Source organism: Ipomoea triloba, chromosome 2 (genome assembly GCF_003576645.1).
Source record: "Ipomoea triloba cultivar NCNSP0323 chromosome 2, ASM357664v1".
Classification (NCBI taxonomy): domain Eukaryota; kingdom Viridiplantae; phylum Streptophyta; class Magnoliopsida; order Solanales; family Convolvulaceae; genus Ipomoea; species Ipomoea triloba.
In genome coordinates, this window is record NC_044917.1 from 18,914,518 (window position 1) to 18,927,005 (window position 12,488).

The 12,488-nt window shown below is 41.2% G+C and overlaps 1 protein-coding gene across 1 annotated transcript; it reads left to right on the forward strand.

Annotated features, from left to right (window-relative positions):
- Positions 1-9,312: 9,312 nt before the first annotated feature.
- LOC116010872 lies at positions 9,313-12,224 on the forward strand. Its single transcript, XM_031250369.1, has 6 exons — positions 9,313-9,412; positions 10,026-10,810; positions 10,961-11,024; positions 11,066-11,660; positions 11,801-11,905; positions 12,170-12,224. The coding sequence occupies exons 1-6, from the start codon at positions 9,313-9,315 to the stop codon at positions 12,222-12,224; spliced, it is 1,704 nt and encodes a 567-aa protein (XP_031106229.1).
- The last annotated feature ends 264 nt before the right edge of the window (positions 12,225-12,488 follow it).

Here is a 12,488-nt window from a genome sequence, read left to right on the forward strand (position 1 = left end):
AAAAAAAATTCTCTTGAAGCCTCGAGGGACTATTTCATGAATGTCATAGCTTAAGGAAATATTTTTCGAACCTTAGTCTTACGAAAATGCCGAGGGGTTACAGTCTACCCTCCTTAAAGAGAGTTTCGTTCCCGAAACTTCCTTCTTACACTGCACGGTCTCAAGTAGATTACTACTTACCTTCGCTTACACATAATAGAATCTTAGTATGCCTAATGTTAGTACACAAATTTATTTAAGCATATAGCAAGTAAATCGATCCTACACACCTGAGCCAAATAACTCTGGATAACGTTCCATCATAACGCTTTCCAACTCCCACGTGGCTTCCTCCGGGCTATGATTCGACCATTGGACTTTGACCATTTTAACTGATTTCCTTCTTGTATCTCGGGTCTTAGAGTCTAAGATTCGAATTGGCCTTTCTTCGTATTCCAACGAATCATCCACCTCCAATTCCTCAGGTTCCAATACATGGGATGCATCAGGCACATACCGCTTAAGTTGAGAAACATGAAATACATTATGCACCCGGTCAAGCTCAATTGGTAGGGCCAGTCGATAGGCTAAATTTCCTATCCTTTCCAAGATTTCATAGGGTCCTATATAACGAGGACTCAACTTTCCTTTCTTTCCAAATCTTTTGACTCCTTTAGTTGGTGAGATTTTCAATAGCACCTTCTCTCCAACTTGATGTTCGGTGAATTGTCGTTTCAAATCGGCATAGGACTTTTGACTATCCTGTGCAATTTTCATCCTTTCTCGAATCACCTTGATTGCCTCTGTAGTCTCTTGTAGGTACTGAGGTCCAAGTATAACAACGTCGCTCTTGTCACTCCAACATAGAGGACTTCGACATTTTCGCCCATACAACGCTTCATAAGGAGCCATTCCTATACTTGCATGATAGTTGTTGTTATAGGAAAATTCTATTAAATCCAACTGCTCATCCCATGAACCTTGGAAATCAAGTACACAACCTCTGAGCATATCTTCCAATGTCTGTATCGTTCGCTCCGTTTGGCCATCAGTGGCAGGGTGAAAAGCTGTACTTAATTTGAGCTGAGTGCCCATCATCATCTGCAACGCTTCCCAGAAACGTGATAGAAATCGTGAATCTCGGTCTAAAACGATATCTTGCGCTACTCCGTGATATTTAACCACGTGTTTAATATAGGCTCTTACCAACCTTTCCATGGACCATGTCTTGTTCATTGGAATGAACCTCGCTGTCTTAGTTAGTCGATCGACAATAACCCACACCTAATCGTTTCCAGACTTGGTTCTAGGCAATCCTCCCACGAAATCCATCGAGATTGAGTCCCATTTCCACTGCGGAATTTCTAATGGCTGCAATAATCCCTTTGGTTTACTTCTTTCTGCCTTGACCTTTTGACAGTTCAAGCATTTAGCCACAAATTCAGCTACATCCTTCTTCATGCCCGACCACCAGAAATTTTGTTTTAAGTCCTTATACAGTTTATCCCCACCAGGATGAACTGAATAGGGTGTATAATGACCTTCCTTCATTAATTGTTCCATTATCTCCTTACACCCTTTTGGTATTATCCACCTACCTTGGAATCTTACACTCCCATCTGGGTGTAATTCAAATGGACCATGTTTTCCATCAATCATCTTCTCCCTGATGCTCCCTACCCAATTGTCCTCTTCTTGTGCTTGTTTGACTTCCTGGAATAGGGTTGGAGTCACCGACATGTAATAAAATTTTATTTCCTGTTCCACCTGACCACACATCTGTATCTCCAAATTGAGTCTCTGAAAATCCTCGCATAATTGTTCGGGTAATACCCAAAGAGCATGGTTTGATTTTCGACTCAAGGCATCAGTTACCTTGTTTGCTTTGCCCTCCTGGTATTGGATTTCCAAGTCATAATCTTTGATCAATTCCAACCATCTCCTTTGCCTTAGATTAAGGTCTCGCTGAGTAAAGATGTACTTTAAACTCTTGTGGTCCGTATAAATCTTGCATGAGATTCCATAGAGGTAGTGTCGCCAAATCTTGAGAGCAAATACCACGGCTGCCAGTTCTAAGTCATGCGTCAGGTAGTTAGCTTCATGAGTTTTTAATTGGCGAGAAGCATATGCTATTACCCTTCCATTTTGCATCAAAACACATCCTAGTCCCTTGTGAGATGCATCCGTGTACAACTCGTAACCTTTCGCTCCAACAGGTAAAGTCAATACTGGAGCAGTCGTCAATCTCGTCTTAAGTTCTTGGAATGCCTGCTCACATTCTTCGCTCCAACTATACTTGGTCGTTTTCTTGAGCAGGTTTGTCAACGGCCTTGCTATCTTTGAGAAGTCTTGAACAAATCTTCGGTAATAACCCGCCAAACCTAAGAAACTACGGACTTCCGTAACTGATTTGGGTGCTTCCCATTCAAGTACAGCTTGTATCTTAGCTGGGTCCACTGCTATCCCTTCTTGGGTGATTNTGGTTGTCCTTGGTTCTGGTTCTGGGTTTGCTGAGCCATCATGAACTCAGCCATTCGCTCCATCGCTTGGGCCATACGATCAATTGCAGAGACGTTCTCGTTGCTACTGGTAGGCATGTTGCGTCTTGGAGGCATTTTCACTGGACGATAGATCCAAATTAGTATCCGAAGTATAAGAGTCCTCAAGGGTTAGCTAGTTAGGCAGTCAGTATAGCACCTACTTAAGTCCTATACAACGTCCCCTAACATTCACTTTATCATACCCGCTAAGCAGGGGTTTCTACCTCAGCATAGGGATAATTAACGCATTACGCTAGCCAGCTTACTCACAATAATCCCATGCAAGGATTAACACATGCAAGAAATCACAAACATTGATCATATTATTCAACAACCAGAATCGTAAGATTCTGTAGAGTAAAAGTAAAATACCCCCTTTTATGCTGCCGGACTTTCGTTCCAACTCTGCTCCAAAGCTTATGCTCATGATACCGTAACAACGACTTAGGTTAATCTCTACGAACCTAAGCTGACTTGAAACTTGAACTCAACCTAGGCTCGGACTTAGGCTTCGATCTAATTCCCGAAGGTTCAACCTAGGCTCTGATACCAACGGATTACTTCAATACCGCATATTGGAATAATGAGAGGAGTGACCCCACCCAAGAAGGAGAAACCGACCGGGATGTTTGAAGTTGATGACAAGATGGCGGTGCAAGCACAGTTAGATTCTATACAACACATGTTGAGACAAATGATGCAAGGGCCGAAATAGAGTGTGCAAGCATTGAATCAACCGCCACCCCAAGCTCCTTACACACCCACTCCCTACTCTTATCCATCTTCTCCTTGTCATTAACCGGGACCGCAGAGTATGGCTATAGTAGCCTATTGTCCTATATGTGGAGAGAATCATGCTTCCCAATCTTGTTATTTGGTGGACGCTAATGGCCAAGGCTCATTGCAAAATGTGGAACAAATTGATATGTGATATGATCTCAATTGTCCATATTTTTCTAAGTATTTTGGATCAACTTTTGAGCTTAAATGTATTAATTTGCTATCTCTAATGCATATTCCTTGCTTTCTCAATTAGATATGGTTTCATTCTTGATTTGAGTGTTTTATGGTGTTTGTTAGTGTTTTGAAACCATTTTAGATCAAATGCAAAGCAAGGGAACATTTAAAGACATGTTTGGGAGTTAAAATGGATGAAGAATGCTTACGTTGAGCCCGCAACGCGTCCAGGATCAAATTAGACACGTCCAGAATTTTTGAGCCAAGGTTAGGCTCGACGCGTCGAGAATATGCCGTAACAATTTTCGGGAAAAATCTTCAAGGCTCGACGCGTCGATCCCCATTCTCGACGCGTCGAGAATCCTATGACAGCCCAGAATCTACTGCGCGGAATTGCCTATTTTGCCCCTATTTTGTGCTCCCACTATATAAAGCTCATTTTCCCAAAACCCTAGATCGAAGCTGCGTTTTTAGGAGGCAAAAAGGAGTGAGAGCAAGGTGTTGTCTCTTCCATGGAGTGAAGGAGGGATCCACCATTCTTGGAGAAGAAGATAGTCATCTCAAGGAGATATGAAGGCTTAGGAAGGAAGAAGGAAAGCATGGAAAGCTATATTTGGGAGAATTTCTTTTCCTTTCCTTTACTTTCTAGCCTTTGTAAACTCTTTAACATTTGAGCTTTAAATTCTATCCTAGCCATGATTGGCTAAAGTATTTTGGGATTTTTGGGTGAAAGGTGTTGATAAATCCTTTGCCTTTGTTCTTTATGTTCCTATGTTATATCTACATTTGGGTTTATGACTTGTTATGCAATTTGTGTCTCGATGCGCCCCGCTTCCCTGTGGATCGATACTCCGGATCATTTTGATGTTGTGTGTATGGGGTGAGTGATGTGAAGGTGGTAAAACGAGGAAGATTCCCCGAGTGTTTAAGTATTGACATTAGTGAAAGTTTTATTCTAGAAGTCTATTCCATTATTCTTTTATTTGTATTTATTTTTATTTTTGTTAACAATTTTTTTATGGATGGATATAAATTTCAAGGAGCCAGGCCACCATTTTACTCTTATTCCCATGATTATGAGATGAGTTGGAATATGAACCAAGGCTATGGAGGAATGCAACAACAAGAACATTTCTCAAATTTTTCCAACTCAAGTCAAGATTATATTTAGGAAGGCTCATCTCATGTAACACCCCAATTTTCAACTCTTATACTTTATTACAAATCAGTAATCAGACGTTGCGGAAGCTTACATCTACTCAACAGAAAACTGGGTGCTACCGCCACACCTAGAGTGAATTCTATCACCTCTTTGACAAACTCCACTCTAAGTGCTAAGGCTAAACTTACAACACCAACATACTACAACAACATCATAGTAGACCTCAACCTGCACTTCTCTTCTATTCTGAGCTCATCGGCCACAGAGGTACTCACTAAACTGCATCTGATAAAACAATACACATTGAAGTGTAGTTAGCACGACGGCTAAGTAAGGAAATCCATTTGTCACTTAAAAGTAGACAAAGGTTTGAAAACATAGATAATCTAAAAGCTTTATAAAGTTTTACCATGATTTGAAAATCTGCCTGTAACGAAACGATTTATAGATAGTATAATAGCGTATAAACGTTAAATCATATAAAGCTTTTCTCAAATAAGAATGAAGTCATAACTTGCCACTCAAAATAATTTTCATGCCCTTTTCAGACAAGTTTGCAAAATTTCACATTTCCAGGAATTTCATCATTTGCAAATAGAACCGCAGCTCTAATATTGATAATAATCTGAACCGCAGCTCAGAGTAACAACAATTTTCATACTGCATATAGAACCGCAGCTCTATAATAATCTGAACCGCAGCCCAGAATAACAATAATTTTCATACTCAAAAATTTTCCACTTAGTTTCCCCTGAGTAAGCACTTTGAACATTTCTCAATTCTCCTTCTCAAACCTTGGGCAGTGGCATTTCCCTGCCTTCCCGTCGGTCTCCTTATCCCAACCTAGGGCCATGGCACTCCAGCCCTCCCATAGGTCCAACCTTATTCCAACCCCGGGCCGTGGCGTTTAAGCCTTCCCGAAGGTCCCCACCTTATTCCAGAAACTAAGGGTTTGAAAACATTTTTTTCTTTTTCTTTCCTGGAATCAAATAGTATTTTCAAAATAATTTATTTCATCCAAATATGGTTGTGACATCCCAAAATTTCGTCACTAGTTTTGTTACAAAAAAATATTTTTGTCAAAATTGATTTTGACAGTTTCTGTCCAGAAATTACAGTTTTGCGCAGTCCGAAAGATTGAGCCGGTAAAAATAGTTCCCGAACTCTTTTTCACTTGAAATTTTTATGGTAGAACCCTAACTCATAGTAATTGCTGTTCATAAAAAGTTTTGGTCACCTAGGTTCACGAATTTACACAGAAAATTCCATTTTTGCCCTTGGCAGTGTGCTGTCCAGCATTTTTCCTTCTCTGGACCAGTTTTGGGAAAAATTCCGAAAACCATACTTATACTACTCCACAAATTATGAAAGTTTATATGCGGCTTCTACACCTATAGAACTACATGTATAAAAAAAATTGGACCAAAATAATTTACCGATTTTTCTCAGAAATTCACGGAAGTTACTGACAGAAATCTGTCCTGATTTCCTTTCTCTATTTCCACAAGTATAAGCTTATATAGACATAAATACAACATATACAAGCATATCCAAGCTATGACCATGTATAAAAAAATTGGACCAAAATAATTTACCGATTTTTCCCAGAAATTCACGGAAGTTACTGACAGAAATCTGTCCTGATTTCCTTTCTCTATTTCCACAAGTATAAGCTTATATAGACATAAATACAACATATACAAGCATATCCAAGCTATGAACTTGTATACGAAAATATTCTCAAAGCTCCAAAAACACCATATTTCAACTAAAATCAATTATCCAAATTCAAGTGACTAATTCCAACTTAAGGGAATTCCTTACCTCACAAGTGTGTAATATCACCGTAAAAGTAGTCTTGAACCTTTATCCCCAAGTTTCACCGAAAAACCCTAGGTAGAATACACCACCATAACAACATATTTAAGAAATCTTTACCTACAATCAAGTTCTAGGGAAGAAATCAAGACTTTTTAACCGAATAATATTGAAATCTTACCGAACAAATTGGAGAGTTGTGTACAAGCTTGGCTATGGTTTTAATGGAGGAAAATGGTGGAAGTCACCTCTCTTTCTCTCTTTTGAAATTCAGCCAAGGAAGAAGAAGAAGAAGAACAAATGGAATAAATTGGCTTTGGGTATTCTTCCTTTTGAGGTAAGATGTTTTTATGGGGAAAAAAAATAGAATAAAATAATGAAGTATTTTCAAACTTATCAGTTGGGGTCCAAACAGATAAAGTTTCGGTAGAAAATAATCTGGATAGAATAATTCTCGAAACCAAAAATTTATTCCAGACTAACCCTCAAAATTGGGCTAGGTTCGGTACACCGCGAAATTTTAGCGATGTACGATCAAAATAAATTTTCGCTGCTATGGGCTGATTTAATTGAATAGGAAGTTCAAGAATAATAATATGGTGTCTAATAATCCATTTCCTAGGATAATCGGGTCCGAATACTAGTTCCCAAAATTTTACGGTTCGTGACCGGCACGAACGATCGCAACTTAATAACAACTATTCTTCCTAAAAAAAATTCTCTTGAAGCCTCTAGGGATTATTTCATGAATAAAAAAAATTCTCTTGAAGCCTCTAGGGATTATTTCATGAATGTCATAAATTCTCTTGAAGCCTCTAGGGATTATTTCATGAATGTCATAGCTTAAGGAAATATTTTTCGAACCTTAGTCTTACGAAAATGCCGAGGGGTTACATCTCAAGCATTCACATCACAACATCAATGGTGCTCGTTTTGTGGTGGGAATCACTTGGGGGAGAATTGCTATATACTCAACCCCACCAATCATGTTCCTCAACAACCTACTTAAAGATTTTGTGCCAACATGAGTCAAGCCACTTATCAAGGAAACACACCACCAAGTTCACAACCCTTGTGGTGTATGTTATGTGGAGGACCTCATGAGCCGGAAAATTGCTTCATCTTTGATCCCAATTACCACGGAGGAGTGTACAACGCTACAAAGGGAAATAGAGAGTCTGATTCAGAAAGGCCGGCCAATTGATCGGTCGATGAACCAATCGTGTCGACCGCCGCTAACGGGGCATGACACGGCTTCGCCTTCAGATAAACAAACAATTCCTACTCCAGATGATCGAGGAAAACGACCAGTGGAGGAAGAAGAAGGCCGAGAGGAGCAGAATTGGAAACACAGCAAACCAGTGATCAATATAATTTATGGCGGTCCGGAAGGTGGCGATTCGGCTCAGGAAAGGAAACAATGGGGTAGACAGCTTTATGTAGGGGCAATTCAACATGCAGTCGCCCCAAAGAAGCCTAGAAGGGACCCGATCATTTTCACAGATGATGATATACAGCATGGAACGGTCCCGCACCGAGATGCTCTGATGGTAGCCATAGATATAAAAGGAACAGTCGTTCGGCGGGTGTTTGTGGACACAGGAAAGTGTAAATGTGATGTATGCAGATACTTTCAATAAGCTTGGTTTAGACCAAACGAAGCTCCTACCAGTTAGGACCCAGTTGGCTGGGTTCACCGGTGATAGCATTGAAGCTGAAGGACGCATCGTTTTACCTGTCGAGATCGGACAATACCCTAGGGTGCGAAAGCTGGACATGGAATTTGTAGTGGTTAAATTGACCTCCACTCATAATATCATCTTGGGTCGTCCGGGCATGGAAGACCTAGGAGCAGTCGTGTCACTCGAACACCTTTGCTTGAAGTTCAGAACACCTGAAGGAGTTGGAGTTGCAAGATGCGATCAGCGGATAGCTCGGTCTTGCTATCTTAAAGCCTGTCGTTCGATTGGGGAAAAAGACATGCGAGTCCATACCATCGCAGGAAAAGCCAAGCAGAAGGAATTAGTAGAACGGCCGGAGCCTGCCGTTGAGTTAGAAGAAGTCGTCTTGGAGATTGCCCACCCAGACAGGACAGTGAGGTTAGGCCTCGGGCTAACAAAGGAGGTTAGAGAATCCATTTTGCAAGTATTAAGGGAGTACAAGATGATATTCGCGTGGTGGCCGAAAGACATGCCCGGGATTGACCGATCAGTGATTACACACCGATTAGCAGTTAGCCCAGCAGCCCGACCTGTGGTTCAGAAGAAAAGGTTTCTAGCCACAGAAAGACGTGAATTTGTGAAGAAAGAAGTAGCAACCCTACTCAAGATCGGCCATATCCGGGAGGTTAAATATCCAACATGGTTAGCCAATGTGGTGTTGGTTCCAAAGCCTCCAACATGGAGAATGTGCGTGGACTACACCGACCTAAATAAGGCGTGTCCCAAGGACCCCTTTCCCCTTCCGAGGATAGATTTGTTGGTTGACCAGACCGCCGGGTGTGCCCTACTCAGTTTTATGGATGCTTTTCGTGGCTATCACCAAATTTTCATGGAGAATGAGGACGAGGAGAAAACCGCTTTCATTACCGCAGATGGAGTTTACTGTTATAAGGTGATGCCGTTCGGCCTCAAGAACTCTGGTGCGACCTTCACTCGAATGATAGCTCGAATATTTGGAGAACAACTCGGTAAGGGAATGGAAGCTTATGTCGATGACTTGCTGGTCAAAAGTAAGGAAGCGGTCGAGCATTCTTCGGATTTGAAAACCAGTTTTGAGCTCATGAAGAAATATAATATGCGGCTGAATCCGAAAAAGTGTGCCTTCGCTGTGAAATGAGGAAAATTTCTATGATATATGGTCATACAACGAGGAATCGAACCCAATCCTGAGAAGGTAAAAGCAATATTGGACATGAAGCCACCAACTACCTTGAAAGAAGTCCAAAGATTGACTGGTTGCTTAGCGGCTCTCAGCCGATTCCTCTCAAAATCAGCCGAGAGAGCCTTGCCGTTCTTCGAAGTAATAAGAAAAAGGGATAGCTTCGAGTGGACCGTCGTGTGCCAGACATCCTTCTAAGAATTGAAAAGGCACTTGTTGTCCCCTCCCTTGCTGGTTAAACCTAAGGAAGGAGAGACCTTGTATTTATATCTCGCGGTTTCTGACCAAGCACTCAGTTCAGTCCTTGTGCGTGAAGAGAACAAGGTGCAATACCCTGTATATTATGTGGGAAAACTATTGAAGGATGCGGAAATAAGGTACACTCCATTGGAAAAAATTGTCTATGCCTTAGTGGTTACCGTGCGACGATTAATCCCTTATTTTCAAGCGCATCTTGTGGAAGTGCTTACCGACCAGCCATTGGCCAGTGTGTTAAGGAATCTAACTTCCTCTGGACGAATGGTAAAATGGGCGATAGAGTTAACACAATATGGCTTGGAATACAAACCGCGTCCCTCGATAAAAGCTCGAAGCCTTGGCAGATTTCATAGTGGAATGTTCAGCTAAGGTGTCTGCGGGCGATCGATCCTTAATCAATGACCATACTGATTGGTGGGTATTGAACGCAGATAGAGCAGCCAATTCAAAGCACTGTGGAGGAGGAGTTATGCTGACATCCCCAGAAGGCTTCAAGGTATATTATGCCTTAATATACAAGTTCAAGGCTTCTAATAATGAGGCCGAATATGAAGCCATGATTGGGAGTGTGCGACTGGCAATTGCTTTAGGTGCTCGAAAAGTTCGGATTCGCACGGATTCCAGGCTGGTAGTCGGACAAATTAAAGGAACTTTCGAGGCCAAAGGAGAAAACATGAGGTTGTACAAGGATGTTGTCGAAGGACTGCTCACCAAATTGGAAACTTATGAAATCCATCATGTGCTGCGATTGGAGAATCAGGAGGCCGACATCCTATCCAAGTTATTCTTGGGAGGGATACCCGACCACCTAAAGCGAATATGCAAGACGGAGATAGTTGATATGCCAAGTACGGAAACCTTGGTAATCGCCGCAGTGTTCCCCCTAGAAGTGCGGACCCCGGATGATTGGATTGAAGAGTTAGTTAAGTATATTACTCAAGCTGAACTCCCTAATGATCCCAAAAAAGCAGCTAAGATAAAAAGAAGAGCGCCAACATATGTGATATTAGATGGACAGTTGTACAAAAAGTTTTTTGGCGGACCGCTGCTTAAGTGTCTACTGCCCCAGCAAGCTCAGGAAGTGATAGAAGAAGTTCATCAAGGGGTTTGTGCTGTTCACCAGGGTGCTAACACTCTGACCAGGAAGTTGATCATTCAGGGATATTACTGGCCTAGCATGATTCACGACTGCATCCAAAAAGTTTTACGTTGTGAGGTATGTCAAAAGTTCGCACAGAAGAAAACTCGACCGGCTACTTTTTACACCCCTATCACCACTGCACTTCCCTTTCTCGATGGGGGGTGGACCTCCTCGGACCATTACCTGTGGCCCCTAGACGACACAAGTTCTGCATAGTGGCTATAGATTATTTCACCAAATGGATCGAAGCTGAACCACTGGTCACCATCACTGATTACCAATGTAGAAGGTTCTTATGGAGAAAAGTCATCTATCGCTTTGGTTTTCCAGAACATCTGATTACTGATAATGGTCGGCAATTTGACAATCAAGCATTCACCGAGTTCTGCTCAACATATGCCATCCGACACACCAAAGTCTCGGTAGCTTATCCTCAGGGTAATGGACAAGTGGAAAATGCCAACCGAACCATTATGGAAGGCCTCAAAAAGAGAATTGAAGAAGAAGGCGGTGCTTGGGTCGACCAGTTGGATTACATCCTTTGGGCTTACCGGACCACGCCACGCCGAGCAACTAGAGAAACACCCTTCAGTTTGACCTATGGGTTCGAGGCCAAGGTACCTGTGGAAATCCTTAACCCGACTAGAAGGGTCCAACTATATGATGATCAAACCAACGAGGAGACCATGCAAATAGAGAAAAACTTTCTGGAGGAACGAAGAGATGTAGCGGAAAGAAGAGTGGCTGAGTACCAACGCTCAGTCAAAAGGTACCAAGATGCCCGCACTAACCCTAAGTACTTTGATATCGGTGACTTGGTCCTACGAGATCGAGAAGCCAGTCAACCAACCAGTGGAGGAAAAATGGCGAAGAAATGGGAAGGACCCTATAGGGTGTCCGCCATTGTCAGACCTGGTACCTACAAGTTAGAAACGTTGGAGGGTGAATTGATTGAGCGTACCTGGAACTCTTATAGTCTCAAAAGATTTTACCATTTACATTTCCTTGTCAATGTTATCTCGTATTTTATTTAATAAACTTATTTCCTTGCATATAAATTTAAAGGAGTCATGGGATGGAATACAGACCAACACGGTCAAAACAAAAGGAAGATCAAAAGGTGTCCTGGTACAAATATCAGGCGATCATTTTTAAAAAGAAAGGTGGAAGGTATGAATGTATAAAGAACAAGCTAACCAGATAACTCAACTGGTTGAACAAGTTTTATAATAAATTTTTTTACAAAATTCAAGCGGAGTGCTTAAATGGATGATAGAAAAACAAAAAATTAGTTCGTTAATTGGTTTGAGAATAAGGATGGAAAGGAAGATGGATGGTAACTTGGTAATCGGTTAAGGACCAAGGATGGATAAAAACGGTTAGAATAAGTATAAACTCAAGTTGATGATTAAGTCAATACTTTAAGTTTTGCAGGATGCTTAACCATTATGTGGTTGACAAATTAGCCTTTCAGAATATGGCCTGGTGAAAGCATAACATTTCATGTATCCCCCTGAGAAAGGTTAGCTTATATACGTTCATTTCAATTTAGTTCGTATTTCAAGAAATTCCTATCAATTGAATATTTTTCTCCAGTAAGTTTAGTTTTTTTTTAGATGCCTGCATATCGTTTCTTTGAAAAAAAATTATTATTATTATTATTATATTTACAAAAAAAAATAAAATAAAATGGAGAAAGAGAGAGAGGGGGAAGGTTCTTGATTGAATTGGACTTGGAAGATGCCTTTATATA